The 27,557-nt window shown below is 43.1% G+C and overlaps 1 protein-coding gene across 1 annotated transcript in view; it reads right to left on the minus strand.

Annotated features, from left to right (window-relative positions):
• The window catches only part of CDK18 (cyclin dependent kinase 18), a 310,945-nt gene that overhangs the window by 12,331 nt on the left and 271,057 nt on the right, over positions 1-27,557 (minus strand). The window contains exons 12-15 of the mRNA XM_077481220.1: positions 19,501-19,606; positions 4,657-4,699; positions 836-926; positions 638-715 (exon numbers count right to left, since the gene is read on the minus strand). Of these exons, the coding sequence (XP_077337346.1) occupies positions 638-715; positions 836-926; positions 4,657-4,699; positions 19,501-19,606 (318 nt within the window). The remainder of the gene's footprint in view (positions 1-637; positions 716-835; positions 927-4,656; positions 4,700-19,500; positions 19,607-27,557) is intronic.

Raw genomic sequence — 27,557 nt, forward strand, 5'->3', positions numbered from 1 at the left:
CCACTAGTGACTGGTCTCTATTTCCAGATGAATTTAGAACCACACTCGGATATCTATCCTAGCCAACTGCATATCCACTGAACCACCCAAGGATTAAGTCCTAACTTTTGGGAAAATTTATAAAATGCTTCACTGAAATCAAGATAGGCTGAGGCCACAGCACCACCCTGTGTATGCAGAAAGGCACATACTGTATTGTGTGCTTCCAAAATCTGTTCTCAGATATTACCAAATGTGCATGTTTTGCCAGTAACTTCACAATTTGACTGCTAGAGTAAATGGTATAAAGCAAAGAGATCAAGCCAAATCTTTATGGATGTCTACAAAATACTGTGAGATTGAGGCGAAATTTTAAAAATGTAATCACTGTGTAGTAATGTTTTATGAAGTTTGTTATGCAGTTATATAGGCACATGGAGGCAACCAGGCAACCATACTGGCTCATTACATCTAGACTACCTACTCCTAGCTTTACAGCGCTACACAAAGGGTGTGCTGTACAGCCTTTTCTCACAGGTCTGTGGTCTATTTTGGTTTTGGGTTTAATACCACTTTAAATATTGATTCCAATAGCTTTGTGACTTAACTCATTAGTATGAACACCAAAATAAATCCACTGGATATGAAAAAATTATACCTGTCTGGTGGAAGATGGAGCCACGATAGCCAGGGTCTTTCTGAAGCTGGATTTCTTCAAGAGTGAAGATTGAGTCATCTATACAGAGACAACATAGTATAACAATGTTTAGTCTGGTCAGAATAAAAACAGCAACATGAACTTTGTATTTTTTTTCTCGAATATTCTGGCAAACTTATGGATGATTTAATTGCTTACTATCTGCCAGTGTGTGTATTCTTTCACCGAGGCTTTTGAAATAAGAATGCCTTAGACCTAAATCTGCAGATATCCTCTTCTTGTCTTCATACTGGAAGAGGAGAAAATATATAGGTGTTGACACAAGGAATGCTTAGCAGTGAGATAGTTTGCTTCAAGATAAATTTTATATTTTGCATACACATTTACTAAAGCAAAGCGGTATGTTCCCTTTGCAGGAGAATTTTCACTCAGTTTAGGTCAAGCTATGCGGACTTCCATCATCCAATTACGTGCAAGTAAAAATACAGTTTTTTTTTTATACCTTTATTGCATGTAATTGGGTATTCTTTGCAAACTGAATTTTTCACTGTATTTGCTAAGCTAAAGGGAGTTGCAAGGTGAACAGCTTATTTGATCTTTGTAAATCAACCCCATTGGTGTTTTAAATGGACAAAACATAGCATTTGAAAGATCTAGTTTATATTGCCTACATGTATGTTGTATTCAGCTGTCAAAGAACTATTTCAGGATGAAAGCTATTTCATTTTTACAGAAGGATATTCCAATGCAAAATACTAAAACCTGAACACAGTGGCGTCGGGAGCTGATGGTGGCTGGAGCCCTGAGTGGGTCGCCAATAAGTCTCGGGCATGCACGGTTCTATTATTAGCCCCGAGCGCCGCTGCCAAGCGGGGACTGATCTTACCCCGAGCGTGGCCGAGTGACATAGGTCTTGTCTTCTGGAGCCTGCAGCGCCGCCTATGATGGACATCCAACTGGTCCAATGCGGGGACCACGGGGCGTGTGACATCCATCAAAGGTGCTGCAAGCTCCAGAAGATGGGAATTACAATGCAATCCGCACCACTGTGGGAAGATCCCCACTCAGCATTGGGGGGGGGGGGGGGGCGGCTCTCCTCTCCTGTCCTGTCATCATAACTCTGGCTGCCTGGAGTGCCTGCTGTCTACTCTACTGTGTGATGGGTTCACAGCACACTACGGCTGGGTCACGTCACCTAAAGTCTGGTCAGGTAGGTCAGTGTGTGTCTGTATATGTCAGGTAAGTCAGTGTATATCAGGTAGGTCAGTGTGGATCAGCTAGGTCAGTGTGTCAGGCAGATTAGTGTATGTCAGGTAGGTCAGTACGGGTCAGTGTATGTCAGGTGGGCCAGTGTGGGTCAGTGTAGGTCAGTGTATGTCAGGTAGGCCAGCGGGGGTCAGTGTATGCCAGGTAGGTCAGTGTGTGTCAGGTAGGTCAGTGTATGTCAGGTAGGTCAGTTTGTGTCAGGTAGGTCAGAGCGTGCCAGGTAGGTAACAGGCGCCCCCCCCGGTGCTGGGCTCGGACTTGGAGCTGAAGCCCCTGTTTTATTTCCACCTAACAACGCCCCTGCTTGAACAGCTACTGGAAAGGTGAACCATTGCTAAATAAAAATTTTAAGTATGGCTACGTTCACACTGAGGCTGTTTACAGTTGTTACATCGCTAAAAATAACGCCTGTAAAGTGCCTCTCCTGTGTCTCCAGTGTGAACGCCCGAGGTCTTTCACACTGGAGTGATGCGCTTGCAGGATGATAAAAAAGACCTGCAAGCCACATCTTTGGAGCGCTGTAGGAGCTGTGTATTCACCGCTCCTAAAGCTCCCCTTCCCACTGAAAACAATGGGGCAGCGCCGCTTTACCACCGACGCCCAAAACACGCCACAATCTGAAAGTAGCCTTAGTATCTTGGCTGTCATAATGATTTGCTGACTTTAAGATTTTCTGATTTAATGACTTGGAGCAAGTAGGTAGCAACCAAAGTAAGCACCTGATCTGCTGTACATACTTAGTTCCTTTTAGTAACTTAGGAAGTGTTTAAAACAATTGGATTAGCATGAAAGCCAGACACCTAGCCTAGTCAACAGAGATCTACACATATCATATATTAAGGGAAAGCCTTACTTAAAAAAAAAAAATTACCCTTTACCCCATCAGCAGGATAGTGATTGTGTATGTCTCCAGCTTGGTACATGCAACAAGGACAATTATTCTCTATCCCCAACCCTGGTAAATGTGTGCCACTTTAGAGTTCTATACCCTTGCTGCATGCAAGAGTAAATGTTCATTTAAGTCTAGAGGGCCTCGAAACAGCAGTTTAAATCTACGCAATCCTCCACTCCCCTGGCAGACAGAGCTCTCCTCTATGCCCCTAGGACTGTCCCTTGTTATCCTCTCAGGCAATGCAGGGTGATGGACTGCTGGAGCATTGTAGAGAAGAAGCTGCTGGACCAGTCTTAACCCTCGTACACACGATCTGATTTTCGGCAGGGAATTGTGTGATGACAGACTGTTTGCCTAAAATCCGACCATTAGTACGCTCCATCAGACAATTGTTGGCCAACTTTCCAGCTAATAAAGGCAGGCTAGTAAATTTTCAATGGACAACGATCTGTTTTCAGATTTTCCTATCGTGTGTACATAAGTCTGTCACACAAAAGTCCAAAGTACAAACATGCATGCTTAGAATCTATGTTCCCCAAACAAGACATTAGCAGAAGGTGCCCAAAGGGTGCGCTCAAGAGCTGAAATTCCTCGTAGTACATCACTAGGTTCATGTTTATTGTCCGACAATTGTGTACCGTTTGTATGCAAGACAAGTTCACGGCACACGCTCTTCGCAGTCTGATGCTTTGTCTGCGTAAGATCTGATCATGTATGAGGCTTTACAGATGGGAGGGAGCGTGCTGGAGAACTAGACCTAAACCAACATTTAACCCTTGAAGTGCAGAGGCAGCCCAATTGCAAGGGAGGATTTCTCATTGGAGTTCAGCGGTGAGCTATACATTTTATAATAACATTAATAAAGTGCACCTAAAGTAAAACCTTTTGCTTGGGTACCACTGGGAAAATTTTCCTTTATCCTTTACTTGTTGCCTTGGAGGCAAAAGGCAACAAGAAATGAGAAGAAATCACTGTAAATTGTATAGAAATGCCCCATACACACGATTTGAAAATTGGAGGACAGATCGTTTGACTATTTTCGCTTGCTAGTCGCAAGTAGAAATTAAATAGGTTGCTAAAGTTACGAAAATTCTTGTATGACAGAATAAAAATTCAGAAGTGATGTAATGTGTTGTAGTGTATTTGTATTGTATTTTCAGAAGACATCTGTACTGATTAAACGAAAATCGCACAATCTGGTACTGAATGAGAAAAATTTTCGTGCTTGTCCAATCGGATAATAATTGGATGAACTGTCGTGATCAGCTATCAAAAGCTGTGTACTAACAATCAGATTATCATACAATCTCTTTGAAATTGATCGCTGTATTTTTATTTCGTATTTTTATTTTTTTCCGTACGATGTTTGGATCGTGTGTACGGCTATTAGAGAGCTGTCATAGAAAAAAGGGTCTTCAATGGAAAATTTTCCTTCACCCTTCCTCTAGTGACCACTCAATGTCCTCTCATTTTCTATCGCTGGGACAAGGGTCAGCAGGAAAAATAAATAGAAGGGTGACTCCCCCAGTAGGGACACAGACAGCAACATAAACTTGATAAAGGTGGGAATTTTGTGAAACTGGAGACTGTAAAATCTTGTGCACTGCATAGAAACTAATCAGCTTACAGATTTTATTGTCAAAGCTTAATTGAACAAGCTGAAGTTAGAAGCTGATTGGCTACTATGCACAGCTGAACCAGATTCTGAGTGCTCTAATTTTTTGTAAATCTCCCCCAAAAGTGTCTAATCCTTCCCTCCCCTATCCAAAACAAAAAAAAAAAAATGCCTTTACAGTGTATACACTTTAAAATAAATAATATGTATATCAATACAGCTCCTAGTACTATATAAAATACATACCAGCAATAGGCTGTTTAGAAGATCGATCCCCTCAGAATCAAGTCTGAAACAGACATAAGGTTCTACTGTTAGTGTCATAAGAACAAAGACACAATGGGGGTTATTATTTACGAAAGGCAAATCCACTTTACACTACAAGTGCACTTGAAAGAGCAGTCGCTGTAAATCTGAGGGGTAGATCTGAAATGAGGGGAAGCTCTGCTGATTTTATCATCCAATCATGTGCAAGCTAAAATGCTGTTTTTTATTCTCCTTGCATGTCCCCCTCGGATTTACAGTGGCAGTGCACTATCAGTGCAAAGTTGATGTGCCTTTCGTAAATAAACCCCAAAGGGTTTAATTTACTAAAGGCTGTGCCCTCTGAAAATGCAGTTGTACTCTGCAAGTGCAATTGCTCAAGAGCTTAGTAAACAAGAGGAAGCTCTGCTAACTTCCATCATCCAATCATGTGCAAGCAAAAATTATTTTTTTTCCCTTGCTATTGATTGGGTATTCCATTCAAAGTGAAGCATCAATTTATTTACTAAGCTCTGGAGCAAGTGCACTTGCAGAGTACAAACACACTTGCAGTCTATTTGCCTTTTGTAAATCAACCCCAGTGACTGCAGCTATCACAATTCACAGCAAGTAAAAATAATAAAATGCAAAAGAACCAAAATATCACAGTATACAAACATGTCAACGCCTTGATTTAAAGGGTTAATTCAACTTTATAGAAGAACTATAACACTTCCTGATCTAGCACTTTAAGAATTGCAAACCCAAATGTTGTCCTTGGAGCAAAACACAGATATCAAATACTTCCACTGTAGACCAAAGTAAAGGCAAACTTTTATTTCTAATACCTACTACTCAACATTGGTGAACTAGCAGTGCCAGTCAAAACTTGTAAAATTATTAAACTTGTTATGTTTTGTTTTATTATTTCTTATGACAATGATATTGTTGATAAACTGCTGAACATTTCTGTACAGACGACTTCAAAGGGTCAAACTACATTCATTGAAGAAAATGACTGTGATATATGATAAGAAGTTTTAAGAACAAACATATACAACACAGATTAATGTGGAAAATGTTCAATAGGAAAAAATATGCCTATATTTCTACTGTAATTACGGTAACTTCTTTTTAATCATACTGACGAATAGTGGCATGACAACACTATTTGGTACAATGGAGCGATAAGCATTGTGGAGAATTTTATTTTCAAAGTTTACAACAGAAGTACTGAAATCTCAGTTATTTCCTATTACTTTCTATTGCAGCAGAATCTTGGCAGCCTTCAAACTCTTCAACATAAACAAGCAGCAGTAGCTTGTTATCTATAAAGGCTCATTTATTTGTGTAGCTATACTACTGCCTTCTGTAAAGCAATCTCTTGTGGATCACTTTTCAGAGAGGATTTGACAGGTGGTGAGGCAGTGATATCTCACCACCTGCTTTAATCCTCAAAATGCCAAATCACTGCATTGTATGTGGGTTGCAGGGCATTTGCGGAGTGGCTCCATTCACTTGAATGGGTTGCCTTTGGTAGCGGTACTGCCTACTGAATGGGACATGCTGTTTAATTTTAGAAGTTGGCATACTTAGTTACAATAGTTACACAGTAGGTGAGGTTGAAAAAAGATAAGCTTTACCTGGCTTCATCTGGATTCTGGTTTTTGGCTGTCTTGATTGACCCTACTTCCCACGTGTACTTGGGGTAGTTTAGTTCTCTGCTCAACCTCCTTTTATCCTCCACTAACCTTGATAAAAAAATCTGGCCACCTGCAGACCTTTTCATTAGAGCCTATTGAAAATAGGTCATGAATACGCAATACGGTGCAGCTTTGTTAGTTGAGAAGAAGACTGGGGTGCCGATGATCATAGTGTAGGATGTGACGCCAGGACCATTTCTCTCTCTGATCCAAGGTAAGTATAAGAAAAGCTGAGTTAGACTTACCAGTAACTCCCTTTCTGAGAGTCTTCCAGGACAGCCCATGAGACCAAGGGCTCCTCCTACCAGGACAGGAAACACGTTAACCCCCACCAGATAAAAGGGCGGTCCTCCAGGCCCCATGTCAGTATTATAGAGGAAACAAGAAGAACCGCGCAATCCCTAAAGGTTAATGTTACGGCATACGCCCCTCACCCGAGAGACTAAATAAAAAGAAATAGTGATTATACTACAATATCCCCTATTACAAAAATGAACCTCATATGATGAGAATAAACGAAACAATACATATAAAATGGTGTCACTTATTACTTATTATGAGAATAAGCTAAACAATACATATAAAAAATGGTGTCACTTATTACATATATGGTGGATCCCAAATTATTATATCACATATGCTAAAAGCAAAATAAACAGTACATGTACAACAGTGAAACTAATTACATATACAGTGGATAACAAAAATGTTATACCACACTATACACAAGAGTGCAAAATAAATTGTGCAATAGACAAGTCATAAGCTGACCATATAAAATCTCAATGTGTCCTTTTATTATAGTCCTTAGAATAAGACCAAAAAGATGGACTGTAGAGAAAACACCACGTGTCACATCTAATAACTTCGGCTTTCTGATTCGTATTCCAACTCACAGAACATGCTGAAGTGCACCACCACCAAAAGATAAGATTGGCTCCTTACCAGACGTCCTAATAAGGTACGCTTTAAGGGGTCAAGCCAGACCATACGTGTGCCTTAATCCTCTAGCACTGCTTCCACTCTCAACCCAGACCACAATTCGGAGGTATTCCAATGAAAAAAGCGAATGGTCCACCATAGGAAGGAAAAGAAGTGCTCCAAATAGTGTAAAACCATTTATTAAAATTATCAAATAAAAGAAAAAATACACTTACAAGATTACTGTAAGAAAAGGCATATCATAATGGGAAGCGTCGGCCGAGCGCAATTCTCCACAGTTGTATCCTTATTCCGGGTAATATTAAGAGGCAAAAAAGTAGCGTGTCACACCGCCTCCACCAACTGTGGAGAATTGCGCTCGGCCGACGCTTCCCATTATGATATGCCTTTTCTTACAGTAATCTTGTAAGTGTATCTTTTCTTTTATTTGATAATTTTAATAAATGGTTTTACACTATTTGGAGCGCTTCTTTTCCTTTCCTTCCTATGGTGGACCATTCGCTTTTTTCATTGGAATACCTCCGAATTGTGGTCTGGGTTGAGAGTGGAAGCAGTGCTGGAGGATTAAGGCACACGTATGGTCTGGCTTGACCCCTTAAAGCGTACCTTATTAGGACGTCTGGTAAGGAGCCAATCTTATCTTTTGGTGGTGGTGCACTTCAGCATGTTCTGTGAGTTGGAATACGAATCAGAAAGCCGAAGTTATTAGATGTGACACGTGGTGTTTTCTCTACAGTCCATCTTCTTGGTCTTATTCTAAGGACTATAATAAAAGGACACATTGAGATTTTATATGGTCAGCTTATGACTTGTCTATTTCACAATTTATTTTGCACTCTTGTGTATAGTGTGGTATAACATTTTTGTGATCCACTGTATATGTAATTAGTGACACTGTTGTACATGTACTGTTTATTTTGCTTTTAGCATATGTGATATAATAATTTGGGATCCACCATATATGTAATAAGTGACACCATTTTTTATATGTATTGTTTAGTTTATTCTCATAAAAAGTAATAAGTAATAAGTGACACCATTTTATATGTATTGTTTCGTTTATTCTCATCATATGAGGTTCATTTTTGTAATAGGGGATATTGTATTATAATCACTATTTCTTTTTATTTAGTCTCTCGGGTGAGGGGCGTATACCCTAACATTAACCTTTAGGGATTGCGCGGTTCTTCTTGTTTCCTTTTTTACATGCGTATATAATTCTTTGGTATATATCAGAACTGCAGCAGTATTGATTTCTACACGTTATTCTGTAGCGCAATTTTTTCCCTTTTTTTCAGTATTATAGAGAACTGTAGGACATACCGGCAAAACATATGCATAATACACATAATTCAAGACATAACTGGGTGGGAATCTGGCTGTCCTGGAAGACTCTCAGAAAAGGAGTTACCATTAAGTCTACCTCAGATTTTCTCAAGGCATCTTCCAGGACAGCCTATGAGATGATGAGCCATAACTTACCAGTCTGGGGAGGGACCACTGCCTGAAGGACCTTTATGACCAAACGCCTGGTCCTGCAAAGATAGGAGGCCCAAGCGATAATGTTTAACAAAGGTCGAAAAACTGGACCAGGTGGCAGCTTTGCATATTTGTTCCAGTGAGGCTCCAGCTCTTTCAGCCCAAGATGCGGACTAGGCTTTTTTTGAATGCGCGTTGATAAAAAGTGGAGAAACCTTCATAACCCTATACAATTCAGCAATAGCCTGCTTTATCCATCTGGCTAAGGTGATCTTGGATTCTGCCTTTCCTTTGTGTATTCCCGAGAAGGGAACAAACAAGGCATCTGTCTTCCTAAAGGTTTTGGTGACTTCTAGGTAGAAGAGAATAATCCTCCTGACGTCTAGGAAACTAAATTTCTTTCTTTCTTGTCCTTCAGCATACCAACGGTTGATAGCACAATATCCTTGGATTTGTGGAAGGTACTGGCTACCTTAGGCAAAAACCCTGGATCCGTTTTCAACACAACCTGATCATCAAAGATTGTGGGGAAAGGCTCCCTGACTGAAAGGACCTGCAATTCACTGACCCTATGAGCTGAGGTAATTGCCACTAGAAAAATTGTCTTCAGAGTAAGTAATTTAACTGAAGCATCCTTTAGGGGCTCAAAGGGAAACTCTACCAGAGTCTGCGGAAGTAGAGACAGGTTCCAACTACCACCGACTTAGATCTTGCGATTGATTTAAAGAATCTACCAAGAGAGAATGCTGGAGAAAAACACTAATAGCCGCCGCCTGCACTTTTAACATACTAATGGATAGACCCTTGTTGACACCCTCCTTAAAAAATTCCAAAATTGACTGAACTTCGTGAGCCAATCTTCGATTTTCAGATAACCAAGAGTTACATTTCTTCCAAACTTTGGAGTATATAGCTCTTGTAACTGGCTTCCTGCAGTTAACCAGGGTTTTCACCACTTTGTCCACAAATCTCTGGGAGCTTAATATCTTTTCTTCAGATATCTAGCCATTAAATTCAAGGATACCACCTGCGGGTGTGACACTGGATCCTGAGACAATAAGTTGTGTCTCTTTGGGAGGCTGAGAGGATGCTCTAAACTAGAGTCTATAGCAGGATAAACTAGGGCCTCTTGGGCCAAAAAGGGGCTATTAAGATGATATCTGTCTCTTTCAGAAGAAACTTCCGGAGGACTTCTGGAATTAGCCTGATAGGCGGGAAGGCGTAGCAGAGGTTGAATGGCCAAGTATACGATAGTGCATCAATCCCCATAGATCAATCTGCTGGGTTCAGAGAAAAGTACTTCTTTGTCTTGCAATTGCTTTGATTTGTGAAAAGATCTACTTAGGGTGATCCCCATCTGTCAGTAAGTTCCGTAAAAATCTCTGGGTGGAGGGGACCGATTGTCGTGAGGCACATGATGGTGGCTGAGGTAGTCTGCCAGACAGCTTTGGTTCCTTTTTAGATGTACTGCTGTGATTGAGGACATTCCCTTCTGTCCATGACAAGATCTTCTGGGCTATAAATTGAAGGATCTGACTTCTTGCACCTCCTTGCTTGTTGAGGTATGCCACAATAGTAATGGTGTCAGAATCTGCAAATTGTGACCCTTGACCTCCCTCTGAAATGCTTCTAAGACTCTCTGTACTGCCAGAAAACATTTATCATATTAAAAAAAGATATGCACTTACAATGAGAAAATAAACCAAGACCAAAATAGATGGCCGGCTGTATACGAATGCCCGCTCAAGGGACCGGGTACGCGGAGACGTCAGCACGCTAAACTCCTCTTTTTTTAATATAATAAATGTTTTTACGATATTATGAATGGTGAGCTTCTCTCTTTTGACTGCCCTTGGGGTCTACATGTGTGCTTTGGTGAGCTGGCTGAATATTTCCCGTTGCTGGAGAAAAGTGTTCAGTTAATTCCTATTAACCGTGTCATGTCCCTGGGAGAGGAGGTTCGAATTAAAGGCACCCGATACATCTCTAAAATTTAAAGGCCCCGGCCGGGTTTAGGTCGCAAGCTCTAAAGGCTTGCTAGCTGGTAAGCCTCCATTTTTTACGGTGGTCACATCAGTGGTAGAGTCACGTGGACACTTGTTTTTTCCATTCTTTCTTTTCACGATTTAAGGTGTTTTTCAGAAGTCACTTTAATTGGATTTTTTCACTATAATTGAACTGTTTTCACTTGAATTGGAAATTTTATGAATATATTAATTTATTTATATAGATTTATGTTCTATGTAATATATATATTTGATATTCTTAATTTTATTCATTTTCTATTTAATTCTAATTTGTGACATTCACTTATTATTTGGGATATTCACGTAATTTATTTTTGTTGGTTATAATGCACATATTCACAGGGATTAATATTTTTTACACTAAATTATTTCTATAATTATGAGATTTGATCATATTTTCACTATATGAGCTGATTTTTCATTTTTTATATTTTTTACTCATATCAGGTTTACATATAGATTTTTACTTTTAGCGCTGCTACACTTTTTAATTATCTATCTTTGTGCGTATCTCACTTCTAGCAGCTGCTCAGTGATTTTTTTGATTTTTTTGTTTAGTGTGGTATTGACCCCCTTTTTAAAAAATGATGGATCTCTGAATCCATGTTAGTCTTAAGAATTTTTGGAAATATGGAGAAGTAGGAATGTGCAAATAAGGAATCCCTCAAATCCAGTGAAGCCATGAAGCAGTTTGAGTAAAGCAGATTCTAGATGGAAACCACTGATTCTATGTGGAAGTGCTTCTACTTGATCGTATGGTTTAGAGACTGAAGGTTCAGGATTAGGTGATACATCCTTGAAGACTTCTTTATGACAAAGATATGGGAATAAAAGCCTTTGCCCTGATCCGACTGAGGGACTGGGATCAGGACCTTCTGATCTAATAAGTTTACAATCTGGAGGCCCAGAGCTGTCGCATTTACTCTGTCTTGGGGAGGGATGGTGACCAACATTCTCTCTGGCAGCTGGGAAAAAAATTCCAGTCTGTGCCCTTAGGCCACCAGGTCTAGAATGAATGAACTTGAGGTGACTGCTGCCCACTGTGGAGGAAGGCCCTCAATCTTCCTTCCACCGAGAAACAAGAGTCATTGTGGCTTGGCGGGTTGTTGAGGAGGGTTAAAAAAGACCCCCCCAACTTCTGCCTTTGTGCCCTTTCCAATGTTTTTTGGGCCTGTTGTCTTTCCATCTCTGGCCCTGCTGCCTGCTTTGCAAAAAAAAATTTCTGCCCGCCGGATTCTTGTTTTCATGAAAGACCTTTTTCTTGTCGGCAATGCGCTCTAGTGTAATCCAGGGCCAAAAAGATAATCACATGTCAAGAGAAGACCACACAGGCACAATTTGGAAGAAGAGTCACCTGACCAGGTTTTAAGCCAGAGACTTTTTCTGGCAGAATTCACCAAGGCCAAGGTCCTAGCTGTCATTCTAACCGACTCTGCGATAGAATCTGCCAGAAAACCAACCGCCATAAAGAGGAGTGGGAAGGAATTAAGGATCTGCTCTCTAGCAGTTCCTGCCAAAAGGTGCATATGTATCTGTGTTAACCATAACTCCAGGTTTCTGGCTACACAAGTAGATGCTAAGGCTGGTTTAAGACTGACAATTGATGAGTCCCAGGCCCTGTGCAAAAGTATCTCTCCTTTTTTATCCATAGGATCCTTATGTGTGCCCATTTCATCAAATGGTAGGTCTGTATTTTTGGAAATTTTTGATAGAAGTGTGTCCAAATTGGGGTTTTTGTTCCAAGGCTGAGCTATGTGCTCCTAAAAAGGAAACCTTATTTTCAGGTTTCCGGAGAAAATGTGTTTCTCCCTCAATTTTTTTCCATTCTAATTTAATCATCTCAAGAATGGAACTATGCACAGGAAAAACTCTAGCCTTTTTCTTATGCATTCCTTCATACATAAGATCACGCTTGGTCATTTGCACCTTCTCCTCTTCTATTTCAAGGGTCGTATAGATAGCCTTCAACAAGTCATCAACATCTTCTAGCGACAACTTGTACATCGAGCCTCTGACAGATTCCCTATCCTTAAGTCTCTTCTGACACTGATCCTTCCTGCACAGAATGGGGAGATCTGGGTTCTTCCTCTGAATCTTCACCATCCACGCTCTGTGGTGGCGCACCAGAAAAATCTGGAGCCTTATCTGGCAAAGGATCCTGAGAGGGGACCTGTATCTTGGCGATTAGGGATTTAAAGGAGCTAAATGGAGAAGTTGACTCATCTCTAACTGAAGTAAGCATTTTCTGACAAGATACAGCCAGGTCATCCTTAACTAGGCTATCTATGCATGTGCGGCAGACTGGTTTTCTCCATGAGGAGCTCAATTTGCCTCTGCAGACTGCACACTTCCTTTTGGGTGGTTGCGCCTCGGCCTTGTCCTGAGTCTTGGTTGGCAACAGAAAACAAATGACCCCAGATTGCAATTTAAACCACACCAACACTCCGAAAACACCCCAGTGCAGGAGAAAGGAAAGGTGCCCCCTTTACCCAGCCCCACTAGGTATAAGGGGAGAAACATTCACCAGATTTGCAAGGGGTTAAAGAAGCTCCAGCCCTACCTGTGAAGCGCTGGAGCCTGCATCCACTGCCTGTGCAGGTACTGCAGAGGAATCCATCCTACTCCTTTAGTGAATCCACAACCTCTGCTGGGTTTTTCAATACTGTACACCAGCTGCCCAGCATCCTCTGTCCACGTCTCTAGAGAATGGAACCAGCATCTCCGGCACCCGCTGATGATGTCAACTGCATCGGAAGTAACCTGCAGTTCCTGTGGGCCAGCTTGAAGTGCAGCGGCTCCACCCCCCCACACGCTCGAAGCGGCTCTCACTGCTTTCCCCTGCCTAATCAGCCCAGCTGTCTGCGGGGATGCACGCTGCTCCAGGCCCAGCAGAATGACCCACATCTGACCAGAGCACTGGATATGTTAGGTCTCATGGGCTGTCCTGGAACACACCTTGAGAAATATATTTAGCATGTTGAAGGGGGATTAGTTAGAACTGACTAATTTAAAAGTATTGTTACACTTTTTAATACACATTTTTCTTAGGTAAGTTTATGCTTAATTATGAAATCTCAATCATGCTTTATGTGAAATGTACACCTTTTAATTGTCACAATAGTAAAATTGTAAATACTGCATACTGTTGATGTTGATGTACCAAACCACAAGAACACATTCACTTAGCAAAGTGAATGTTTACTTAGCTTAGTGAATGTGGTAAAATCATTTTCAATACACAATCATGTGCAATAGAAATAAAAAATTTATGAAATATACACATTCTTCATTCCTTTAGTAAATCAATTGCTATATTTAAAGGAAAACACATAGCTAAAAAAAGCCATTTAAGAAATAAATATGAAAATATATTGATCATTTTGAAATACTTAGATTGATACTAAACACACAGTTTAATTTACATTATCCCTTCTCTTTCTGTATATGTATGATGGTACTGTAACTATTTTAATAATAAAAAAAAAAAAGAATCTAAGTACCCTTTTTCCTAATCGATATACAGCTGTCACATGACCCAGCTCTTTGCCATCCTATCTGTAAGAAAACAGTATCAGGAGGAGCTTCTAGTAAATTGCTACCGGTCACATGTTCAAAATAAAAAATAAAAAACAGCCTTTGGACTAAAGAGTAAATAATATAAATAAACCTTTTTACATTGTCATACAAATATACATATAATATATATGTAATAGTTTTTTTTAAATCATCAATGCTCCCTGCTGAAACCACTGCCTGTGGAAGGGAATTCCTAAGACCATCCTAACCGCTCATTCCACATTCTAACTGCTCTCACGGAGCACTGTTCAATGCATCATACAAAAATGGAAAGAACATGGCACAACTGCAAATGTACCAAGACATGGTCGTACACCTAAACTGACAGGCTGGGCAAGGAGTGCATTAATCAGAGAACCAGCCAGGATAACTCAGGAGGAGCTGCAGAGATCCACAGATGATGTGGGAGAATATGTCCACAGGACAACTATTATGCCACATATCTGAACTTTATGGAAGAGTGGCAAAAAGAAAGCCATTGTTGAAAAAAAGCCATAAGAAGTCTTGTTTGCAGTTTGTGAGAAGGCATGTGGGGACACAGCAAACGTGGGAGAAGGTGCTCTGGTCAGATGAGATCAATATGGAACTTTTTGGCCTAAAAGCAAAACACTATGTGTGGCGGAAAATTAACACTACACATCAACCTGAACACACCATCCCCAACGTGAAATACGGTGGTGGCAGCATCATCCTGTGGGGATGTTTTTTTCCAGCAGGGACAGGGAAGCTGGTCATAGTTAATGGGAAAATGGATGGAGCCAAATACAGGACAATCTTAGAAGAAAACCTGTTAGAGTCTGCAAAAGACTTGACTGGTTCAGAGGTTCACGATCCAGCAGGACAATGACCCTAAACATACAGCCAGAGCTAAAATGGAATGGTTTATATCAAAGCATATCCATGTGTTAGAATGTCCCAGTCAAAGTCTGGACCTAAATCCAATTGAGAATCTGTGGCAAGACTTGAAAATTGCTGTTCACAGACGTTCCCCATCCAATCTGACAGAACTTGAGCTATTTTACAAAGAAGAATTGACAAAAATGTCACTCTCTAGATGTGCAAAGTTGGTAGAGACATAGTCAAAAAGACTTGCAGCTGTAATTGCAGCGAAAGGTGGTTCTACAAAGTATTGACTCAGGGGGGCTGAATACAAATGCACGCCACACTTTTTACATAGTTATTCGTAAAAAAAATTGAAAACCATTTATCATTTTCCTTCCACTTCACAATTATGTGCTGCTTTGTGTTGGTCTATGACATAAAATCCCAATAAAATACATTTACAATTTTGGTTGTAACATGACAAAATTACCTACTTTTTCAAGGCACTGTATATTTGAAATGAACCTTTTTTAATTTTTGGCCACTAACATTGTGTGATTTCTGTCACAGGCTTTGTGACACCCCTCCTGATTTACCAAAACCATATAATATGAGTTCAAACCTTAGGAGTTTCAATTTGTATGCAATCAGGCAGGCCCTTGCACTACATCAGGGGTTGACAAATTTGCTTTGAATTTAGGAGCCAGTTAAAAAAGTTAGGAGCCAGTTTTTTTTTTTAGAGTGGTATGGATTGTCAGCTCCGGAGGTAAGGCCACTCATTTTCACCCCCTATCCCTAACTCACAATGGAGCACCCAGTCAATAACTCCATTGAAACGCTGTTACATCAGGGTTATGGGCTGACCAGAAAGAATAAGGCTGGCAACAGATGGAACTGGCTGGCACTTGCAGGTGGCACTGGTTGCCATGTGGAACTGCCAGATGGCACCGGTAGGTGACACTGGTTGGCATTGGCAGGTGACACTGGTTTGGAACTGGCAGGTGGCACTATTGGCACTGGAAGGTGGCACTGGCGGTGGCACTGATTGGCAGGTGGCACTGGTTTGGAAGTGGCAGGTGGCCCTGGTTGGTGATGGCAGGTGGCCCTGGTTGGTGGTGGCACTAGTTGTCACTGGCAGATGGCACTGATTGGCGGTGGCACTGGTTGGTGTTGGCAGGTGGCACTGGTTGGCAGTGGCACTAGTTGGCACTGATTGGCGGTGGCACTGGAAGGTGGCACTGATTGTTTTATAGTTAGTAAGGTTGAATAAAGACACCAGTCCATCCTGAGTGAGTGTCTACAATTGTCCCTATCCCTGTACATTGCACACTCACATTGGGCCCCACCCTCAAGGAGCCCCCAATCCAAGGTCCCCATTCATATACTAGGGCCAATTTTGGACAGAAGCCAATTAACCTACCTGCATGTCTTTGGATTGTGGGAGGAAACCGGAGGACCCAGAAAAAAGCCACGCAGGCACAGGGAGAACATGCAAACTCCAGGCAGGTAGTGTTGTGGTTGGGATTTGAACCAGCAACCCTTCTTACTGCTAGATGAGAGTGCTAACCACTACACCACTGTGCTGCCCCAATTGGTTGATTGATGGTGGCACTGGCAGGTGGCACTGATTGGTAGTGGCAGGTAGCACTGATTGGCAGTGGCACTGGTTGGCACTGACAGGTGGCTCTGAATGGCGGTGGCAGGTGGCACTGATTGGCGGTGGCAAGTGGCACTGGCAGGTGGCACTGGTTGGCACTGGCAGGCACGTGGAACTGCCAGATGTCATTGGCAGGTGACACTGGTTGGCAGTGGCAGGTGACACTGGCATTGGCAGGTGACACTGGTTTGGAACTGGCAGGTGGCACTATTGGCACGTGCCACTGGCGGTGGCATGTGGCACTGATTGGCAGGTGGCACTGGTTTGGAAGTGGCAGGTGGCCCTGTTTGGCAGTGGCACTAGTTGTCACTGGCAGATGGCACTGATTGGCGGTGCACTGGTTGGTGTTGGCAGGTGGCACTGGTTGGCACTGATTGGTGGTGGCACTGGCAGGTGGCACTGATTGGTGGTGGCAGGTTGCACTGATTGGTAGTGGCAGGTGGCGGTGGCACTGATTGGCGGTGGCAGGTGGCACTGATTGGCGGTGGCACTGGAAGGTGGCACTGATTGTTTTATAGTTAGTAAGGTTGAATAAAGACACCAGTCCATCCTGAGTGAGTGTCTACAATTGTCCCTATCCCTGTACATTGCACACTCACATTGGGCCCCACCCTCAAGGAGCCCACAATCCAAGGTCCCCATTCATATACTAGGGCCAATTTTGGACAGAAGCCAATTAACCTGCCTGCATGTCTTTGGATTGTGGGAGGAAACCGGAGGACCCGGAAAAAACCCACGCAGGCACAGGGAGAACATGCAAACTCCAGGCAGGTAGTGTTGTGGTTGGGATTTGAACCAGCAACCCTTCTTACTGCTAGATGAGAGTGCTAACCACTACACCACTGTGCTGCCCCAATTGGTTGATTGATGGTGGCACTGGCAGGTGGCACTGATTTGTAGTGGCAGGTGGCACTGATTGGCAGTGGCACTGGTTGGCACTGACAGGTGGCTCTGAATGGCGGTGGCAGGTGGCACTGATTGGCGGTGGCAAGTGGCACTGGCAGGTGGCACTGGTTGGCACTGGCAGGCACGTGGAACTGCCAGATGTCATTGGCAGGTGACACTGGTTGGCAGTGGCAGGTGACACTGGCATTGGCAGGTGACACTGGTTTGGAACTGGCAGGTGTCACTATTGGCGGTGCACTGGTTGGTGTTGGCAGGTGGCACTGGTTGGCTCTGATTGGTGGTGGCACTGATTGGTGGTGGCACTGGCAGGTGGCACTGATTGGTGGTGGCAGGTTGCACTGATTGGTAGTGGCAGGTGGCGGTGGCACTGATTGGCGGTGGCAGGTGGCACTGATTGGCGGTGGCAGATGGCACTGGCAGGTGCCACTGACGGTGACACTCGGCGCTGGCAGGTGGCACTGACTGATGGTGACACTGGCAGGTGGCACTGGCAGGTGGCACTGATTGGCGGTGGCACTGGCAGGTGGCACTGGTTGGTGGTTGCAGGTGGTATTGATTGGCAGTGACACTGGTTGGCACTAGCAGGTGGCACTGATTGGTTGTGGCGGGAGGCCCTGACACTGGCAGGTGGCACTGATTGGCAGTGGCACTGGTTGGCGGTGGCAGGTGGCACTGGCAGGTTTCACATGGAGCACTCTGTTACTGAAATGTAGCAGAGGAGCTGTCAGAATTGAGCTTAATGTCGGAATGGGCGGTACCCAGCCTGGGTGTGAAACTGACAAGTAACAGAGAGGCGGATATGTCAGATTTGAGCTTGATGTCGGGGTGGGCGGGACCCGGCTGCAGCTATCAAGCACCAGCCAACGATTGGGCTGCTTAAGAAAAGGGGCGGGTCCACATACACGTAGCAGCCCGCCCAGATCCCATTGGCTGGTGTTTGATAGCGGCCAGGTTCCGCCCACCCCGGCCGGGTCCCGCCCACCCCGACATCAAGCTGAAATCTGACAGATCCTCCTCTCTCCATTGCTTGTCAGTTTCACACACTTAGCGCGGCGCCGCTGAGTGTGGAGGAGGGAGGAGGACGGCAGTCAGTGTTAATGCTGCTGCATGTCTGGGGCATCTATAGTGAGTGGGCTGGTGGCAGCTTAGGTGCCAGGTTGCAATTTTTGGTCGCATTGGCGACCTGGCGCCTGGGGTTTGTCGAGCCCTGCACTACATGGTTTTGGTAAAGCTGAAGGAAAAACTCAGCAGAAAAACTGATAGTGTGTATGGGGCTTTAGAATAAGAGGGAGATGAAGCCTCTATCAATCAAGATGTAATATCCCACCCCCATTGTGTTAAGCTGGTTAGTGGGCATGAAGGAGGAGGGAGGGAATGGACTTTCATTTACCACTGTGTATACACCCGCATATGTAACTCTATAGTCACATGGGCTGCTCAGATGTGATCAAGGAGGAAATGCTCAGGGTATAAAATACACTGAATTCTGAGCATGTGCACTAGCTGCCAACACTGCTCTGCAAGATCCACAACTGCCATGGGGATATGGACAGAGGGGGGAGACAGAGAACAGAATCAACCAGTTGTTTTTTTTTGCAGAAAACATATCCCATAGTGACTGAGTTAGTATGAACAGCATGTAATACAGCATTTATTGATAGTTTTTAATGATGTTGGTTTAATAAGGATGTGTTCAAAAGAAACAAAGGACAGGATATTTATAACTGTCATTTACCTTGGTATTTGGCTTTTCAAGGGTTGTGCTCGGTACTGTGTGAACCCATATGCTTTGAACTCGTTGTTAGAAGTAATTCCGGGCCACGTCTCCTCTGTGGGTGTTCCTAATACGAAGAAGATGGGTTATATATGGAAAAAGTTGGATGAAAGATGTTTGTTTTATTTCAAAGTAGGTTATTGAATAACACACATTGTGCATACAGTATAATGAAACTCAGATTCTTAAAAGTAGACTATTACGATACTATGAATATTTTGATCTACAGCTAATCATAGGCTGGTGACACAGTGAACAACCAAAATTCATTGTACGTCTGCAGTCTTGTTAGCAGGGCTCACACTATAATTTGATAGTATTTTGAAATTCAGAATTTTTTGTGTATCCCCCAACATGTGGATATAAGAGCTTGTGCCCTTTTGAATTGAGCAGGCGCTTAAAAATTGAGATTCTTTAAAAAAAAAAAAAAAAAAAAAAAAAAAAAGGAACCCCCTTTTAAAATACCAGCTGAGTTGATAGGCTATGTTCTTTTCTGAGCATTTGATGCCAAAGAAATTGATGATGATAAAAAACTGATTTTAGGGGCAATCTGTGTTTTACAGGAAATGGAAATAGTGTTCCCGAATCAGTCTTAAATCATAGGCCATTAGCAGAAACAGGCACATAAATACAACCCCCCCCCCCCCCCCCCCCAAAAAAAACCCATTAACAAGTGTTTCCAGATATAAGACAGCCAGATGTACAATGTTCTATATATGGTAATCTATTATGTACCACATGGTCCATCTAGCTGTGATTAGCACATAAAAAGCATAATATAATCTACAGCATTTTAGAGCATAATATAACCCAAAGATTAAAAACTCCCACCATGCCACATCCAAAACGCAAAAGAAAAACCAGAACTCAATGTTTCAAAAAATAGCAGACTTTTAAGGCACAACAGGAGGCAGACAAATGTTAAAATCTGATTTTTTTGTATTAGAAACACTAAAGTTTAATTTCAATTTAAAAATCAAGAACCCCCTAAGGGGAACCACAAATTGCAAAGACAAACCCCAACTCTAAACTGGGCTTGGGCTATCCATACATTTAAAAGTGAATAGGGCGCTTCCGCATGAGAGACCTCCACTGCTGCTCTTAGGGCATGATCCGAGGGAGGTGTAGAGTGGAGCTGGAGTGGCACTTGAGCAGTACTTCAAGGAGTAAAAGCAGACGCTTACTCAACAAAAATACAGAGAAGGTGCTTCTAAGTGCAGTACACCAACAGTGAACGTAAAGCAGATTAGATCAGATCAGATCAAATCAGAATAGCATTCCAGGCTGGGCTCCTGTCACTGTTCTCTCCATAATGCTATGCCGACCAGCAGCTGCAGAGGAAGGTTGGCATGCAGGTTAGGATGGCAGCCGCACTTTCAGGATCACCACTTCCGCTGTGTGTATTCCACGGTAGTTCCGGAAGTGTGGCGGTCATCTTGACCCCATGCTCCAACCCTCCTCTGCAGCTGCTGGTCAGCATAGCATTATGGAGAGAACAGTGACAGGAGCCCAGCCTGGATTGCTATTCTAATGAGCCTGTTTTACACCGCTTCACCTTTTGGCCCGAGTGCGGGCCCACAGTGCACAGTCACAGTGCGATGACCGCTGGGGGAACCCGGGATCGCTCAAGACAGAGCGAGAACCGGGATCTGTGTGTGTAAACACACAAGCCTGGTTCTTCAGGGGACTAGAGACAGATCGTGTGTTCATACTAAATATGGACACCGATCTCTCTCTCCACCTATTCCTATTCCCCCTACAGTTAGAACACACCTAGGGAACAAAGTTAACCCCTTGATCGCCCCCTAGTATTAACCCCTACCCTGCCAGTGACATTTATATAGTAATCAGTGCATTTTTATACTATTGATCACTGTATTGTCACAATTGTCATGGGTCCCAAAAATTTGTCCGCTAGATAAAAATCATAGATCGCCCCCATTACTAGTAAAAAAATATAATAATAGTAAAAATGCCATAAATCTATCCCCTATTTTGTAGACGCTATAGCTTTTGCACAAACCAATCAATATACGCTTATTGTGATTTTTTTTACCAAAAATATGTAGAAGAATACATATCGGCCTAAACTGAGGAAAACATTTTTGTTTGTTTTTTAAAATTGGGGATATTTATTTTAGCATGAAGTAAAAGATATTGGTTTTTCAAAATTGTTGCTCTTTTTTTGTTTATAGCTAAAAAAAAAAAACCCCCGCATGACCGCAATTGTCAGTTAAAGTGACGCAGTGCTGTATTGCAAATGGCCTGGTCATTGAGCAGCCAAATCTTCCGGGGATGAAGTGGTTAAGGTAAAAAAAGACCTTCAGCCTTTAGAACCACTTTTTTTTTTTTTTTAAACTTCTTTTTTTATTAGTAATAATTGGTACAGACAGGTATGGTAAAACAGATATTATACATCTTTGTGTAGTACAAACAAGACATCATAAATAGTATCAAGTCTTACAGTAATAACTTCCCTGTGCTTCAGTTATACAGAAAGTGTGTACTGGTTTTGCTTTTATTCCCCCCCCCCCACCCCCCAACAATAAAAAAACCCTTAAATAAACAGTTGCACGCATAAGTAAGACAGTCGGGTGGCTATGAGGTCAAAGCATCAACCCAATCCTCTGAGGTCACAAGAATCCCATGGCAACATTCTCATATTATGGTAGGTCACGATTCAGCGGATCCACACGTTTCTATCTTATCTACCCAGTCTCCCCATATTTTGAGAAATTTTCCTGGCCTGCCCCTTGTCTCGTATGTTATTTTATATATTGGTATGTCCTGATTAATCAAAGCTTTCCATCTGTTCAAGGAGATCATTGTGGTTTTCGTCCAATGTAATAGTACAGTCTTCCTAGCATAATATAGTAGAAAACGCAAAAATTGTTTCTGACAGTTACTAAGATCTACCTCCTCAAACACCGAGAGGAGACACCATTTAGGACTACATATATTGGGCAGGTCAAAAGTGATCGCAACAAAGTGGGTCACCTGAGACCAAAATGGTCTTATCTGTTCACAGTCCCATAGCATATGTAACAAGTCACCCTCTTCTTTACCACACTTATGACACACTGGGGTAGGTATTTTCCGCATACGAAAAAGACGTAGGGGGGTGTAGTATATCCTGTGAAATATGCGTATCTGGATCATTTTATCTCTAGCGGAGATAGCAGTGCTAAAATAAGTATCCAATAGTTCCTCCCAATTATCTTCCGACAGCCCAGGTATATCCCTCGTCCATTGTCGTTTCAGGATTTGTAATCTAGTGGTTTTAGGTTCATTCAGTATCTTGTAATAAGTGGAAACAAGTTTAACATGTTCTGGTCGGGCAAGTGCCCCTTCCAAAGTAGAGTTCTGAAAGAAAACATCCCTGAGTCCCAATTGAGACTCGGATGCATGTTTCAATTGTAAGTACCTAAACCTCCAGGACTCAGGTATACCCAGCTCCTGTCGTAACGTTGGGAATGTTTTAAATCCCCCCTCCTCGTACAGTTGGTGGACATATTTCAAACCCCTTTCAGCCCAGCTGCCAGCGGCAGGGAAATCTCTAAAGTGTGAAAATAAAGGATTATTCCATATGGGCTGATTGGGCGATATTGTGGGGTGGGCTTCAGGTACCAGTGTCTGACAAACTTTAAAGATTTTGAGAGAAACTTTGATCATGTCTGTACCCCTCTTCTCAAAAACTGCTCCCCTAAATACCACATTCGACAGTGCTTCATAGGAGGAGAGCAATGCTGCCTCCGCCGCAGTAGCAGCATTATTCAATTGTGGAAATAGCCACCAATGTACATATACCAATTGTGAGGCGTAGTAGTACAGTCTCAGATTTGGTAGTGCCAATCCCCCTTTATTTACGGGTAATTGTAAAGTAGTCAGTGCAATCCGTGGGTTTTTAGGAGACCATAAAAATGTAGACACCAGAGAGTCAATCTCTTGAAAAATCGCCTTGGGCACATATACCGGGCAGTTTGCCAAGACGTATAATAATTTGGGGAAAAACACCATTTTGAATAAATTAGCCCTCCCCATCAACGTAAGGGGCAAGTTAACCCAGTTATTAAGTTTAACCTTAAGGGAAGCTATGCAAGGAAGAAGATTATCTGGGATGTATTTTGAAATTGGTAGCCGAACCACCACCCCTAAGTATTTAAACGTTGTGGCAATCTGTAGAGGACAGTTCTGTGGCAATTGAGCAGGGGAATCAGAGTCTAAAGGAAATATAGTGGATTTAGTCCAATTAATCTTCAGCCCCGAATATGCGCCAAAAGCAGTAATCAACTGCAGCAGCTTGGGAATCGTACATTTGGGGTTTGACAAATAAAGTAGCATATCATCAGCATATAGTGATATACGCTCTTCCAATGGCCCTATCCACATGCCCAGTAGCTCCGTGGAACTCCTCAACAACCTTGCCAGAGGCTCCACTGCTAGTGCATACAGAAGAGGTGATAGAGGGCAACCCTGTCGGGTTCCCCTATGAATTTTAAAGGGTTTAGAAATGATACCATTAAGCCTAAGGCGTGCTACGGGCTGGTCATAAAATATCTTAATCCAGGTGATGACATTATGTCCAAAGCCAAATTTTTCCATAACATATATGAGATAAGGCCATTCCACTGAATCAAATGCTTTATGGGCGTCCAGAGATACAATCGCTCTGGGGACTGTCAGTGGATTGGGGGTTTGTAGATTGGTATATAATCTGCGAATGTTACTATAGGTGGATCTTCCGGGGATAAAGCCGGTCTGATCTGGGCTAATGAGGGTGCTAATGATAGCATTTAATCGAGTTGCTAGAATTTTAGATAAAATTTTCAAGTCCGTATTAATTAAGGAGATGGGCCTGTATGATTCGCAGTACTGCGGGTCTTTATTGGGTTTGGGTATTAATACAATAAGTGCTTCTTTCATGGAAGGAGGTAGGCAGCCTTGTGCAAAAATAGTTGAGAAAAGTTTTCTCAGTCTAGGGACTAGGATATCCTGATATTCTAAGTACCATTCAATGGGGAATCCATCTGGGCCCGGGGTCTTGTGCTTGGCAAAGCTTTTAATGGTGATCGTTATCTCCTCGGCGGAAATGGGTGATTCCAGGGACATCTTCTGTTCTAGGGGCAACGCCGGGAAGTCAATCGTATCAACATATTCATATAGTTCGGGAATGGTATAGTGGGCCTGGGAACGATATAAGTTTGTGTAAAAGCTGTGAAAAATCTCCATAATCTCATCCTGAGTATCTCTAAGTGTATTCGAAGTATCATAGACACAAGGGATGAAAATAGGGTCAGAGAGCGGTGCGGCTAAAAACGCCAGCAATTTCCCGCTCCTATCGCCCATCTCAAAGATCCGCTGACGTTGGTATAGGGTTTTCTTTTGTGTCTTTGAAAGAAGTGCAAGTTCATATTCTCTACTAATACTCTGCAAGTTCTGATAATAGGGGGGAGAGGGATCCCTGACATAAGAATCCTCCGCCTCCTGTAGCTGAGAGGCCAGCTTTCGTAGGCAATCCCCATTCGCCCTCCTGAGATCCAGTACCCCCTTCATATAGGCCCCTCTGGAAACCGCTTTAAAAGCATCCCAAGTTATCAGTTCGGGGACCTCCTCCCTGTTTTCCTGCCAAAAGTGTGTCACTGCGTCCCTACAGGTAGATGTTACCATGGGCTCCTGCAACCAGTACGAGCTCATCCGCCACACTCGGTCACCCAGGGCATTACCCGCTCTCATAGTCAATTGCAGAGGTGAGTGATCCGATATTGCCCTGGGTAAATAGGAAATCTCCTCTACTCCGGGCAGCGCAGCCCCAGAGAGGAAAAACATGTCTAGTCTAGAAAGCGATCTATAGGATGCCGATGCACAAGAGAACTCCCGTGACTCAGGGTGCTTCCAACGCCATACCTCCTTGAGGTCATAGGACGCGGCCCAGTCACTCAGCACTGTGGTCGATGGTCTAGTGCAACGTAGCCTATCCCGATCTGCGTTCATAACCTGGTTAAAATCTCCTCCTATAAGAAGGTGACCTTGTAACATGGGAAGCACCACCGCCATACAGGCCCTCAATCTTTGCAAATCAAACGGTGGCGGCATATACGTATTTACTAAAGTATATAACACTTCCAGGTATTGTAATATTACCACGACATAGCAGCCCTGTGGGTCAGTTTTGACTTCCAGTATCTGGACAGGTAAGGATCTTAGTATAAGTATGGATACCCCCCTAGAATAGGTCGAGTAAGTAGCATGAAAAGCATGTGCAATATATCTCTTTTTCAGGGCCATGACCCTGGATCCCACCAGGTGAGTTTCCTGGAGCATAAGTATTTGCGCCTTAGTGCGTTTTAAGTAATCAAAGACGAGTGATCTCTTAATCTTTGAGTTTAGACCTCTGACATTCCAAGTGATACAGTTAAAACTCATCGGTGGGATGCAGGCCCCATACAACAGAAGAGGGGAGAGAGGACAGACCAGAAAAAGACTAGTTCCCAGCTCCCCCCCCCCTACCAACATGCTACATACATTATGTATAGAATACAAAAATCGAACATCCCACCAGTATTTTCGTTGCCAGTTTATGCGTGCTTTACCTATGCAAGAAAAAAAGAACAAACAACCCAACCTCAACCATCTAGGTTCCCCCCTCCCTGCTCATTATCCCCAACTATAACGAGCTTCATCCCAAAAACCAAAAAGGGAAAACAGTTCAGTCTAGGGAGTGACCAGAAGTAGCTCCCAGCTTCAGTCAGTAAAAAAACCTCGTCAGGTCAATAAAGGGAAATCTTGTGCATCCCCCGGCTAAACGTGGCACATATAAGGCACTTGATGAAGTAACCAAATGAAAAGGTGCGCATCCTATGTTGGGTGTAGGCACCAAGTCTAGGTCCGCCAGCTGAAAGTAAGAGGAGCTCAGCAATAAACATGGCTCCAGGGTAGGATAACATAGAAATAACACAAAAATACCTCACATAATGTTCGCCCTCCTCCATATTCAGGGATTTCAGCCATAATAGTTGGTAAGGGCAACCTCCGCAACGTTTATGCAATGCCATAGAAAAATGGGACTATTACAGTCCATCCAACCATTCCGAAGCCTCGGCGGGTGAAAGAAAAAATTGCACTCTGCCTTCATTAACTACTCGCAGCTTGGCAGGATACATCATACTGTAGGGAAGATGTTTCTCCCGAAGGCGCTTCTTAACATGGAGGAAAGCTGCTCTTTGCCTTTGGGTGGTAGCAGAAAAATCAGGGAAAATGGAGATCTTCTTTCCGTTATATTGTATATCTTGTAGGTTCCGGGCAGTACGCATGATGCATTCTTTATTTCTAAAGTGGAGTAGCTTGGCTAAAATGGGGCGCGGAGGCGCTCCAGGGGGCATAGGGCGCATGGGCACCCTATGAGCCCATTCAATCGCAAACAAGGGTGATAGGGCTTCTCGTCCCAGTAAGGTACTCAGCCATTGTTCCAGGAACTGTTCTGTGTCCTTGCCTTCCGCGCCTTCTGGGAATCCCACGAAACGCAGATTGTTCCTGCGCATCCGGTCCTCAAGGTCCCCCAATTTAGTGGCATGCTCTTTAAGCTCCTGTTGATGCGTACGGATAGTAGCAGACATAGGTTGCATATTGTCCTCCATATCACTGATTCGTTGCTCTGCAGTAGAAATCCTAGAGCGAATCTTCTGCATGTCATGTTTAACAATGGATAAATCCAATCTGACTGTTTTGATCTGTGTGGTCAGTGTAGTCTGGCATTGATGGATAGCCTCCATGACATGTTTCAAAGTAAGCTCTTCCTCACCCTCCACCGTCCCCTCTGCCTCCGTCCCCCGGTCCGCCCGTGGTGTGGGATCACCAGGGTCACTGTCCTTCTCCCATGCCCCTTCCTCCTCCCATGGCTCCACGTCCTCCTCCGCATGCGGCGACACCGGTGGAGGGGCATGCTGACTGGGTGGGGAGTCCGCAAAATGCTCCCTAATGGTCGTCGGGGGTTTAGGCTTACCGGGATTACCGGAGGATGG

The sequence above is a fragment of the Lithobates pipiens genome, unplaced genomic scaffold (assembly GCF_037356315.1).
Source record: "Lithobates pipiens isolate NorthernLeopardFrog02 unplaced genomic scaffold, aLitPip1_a1.2 Scaffold_16, whole genome shotgun sequence".
In the NCBI taxonomy this organism is placed as follows: domain Eukaryota; kingdom Metazoa; phylum Chordata; class Amphibia; order Anura; family Ranidae; genus Lithobates; species Lithobates pipiens.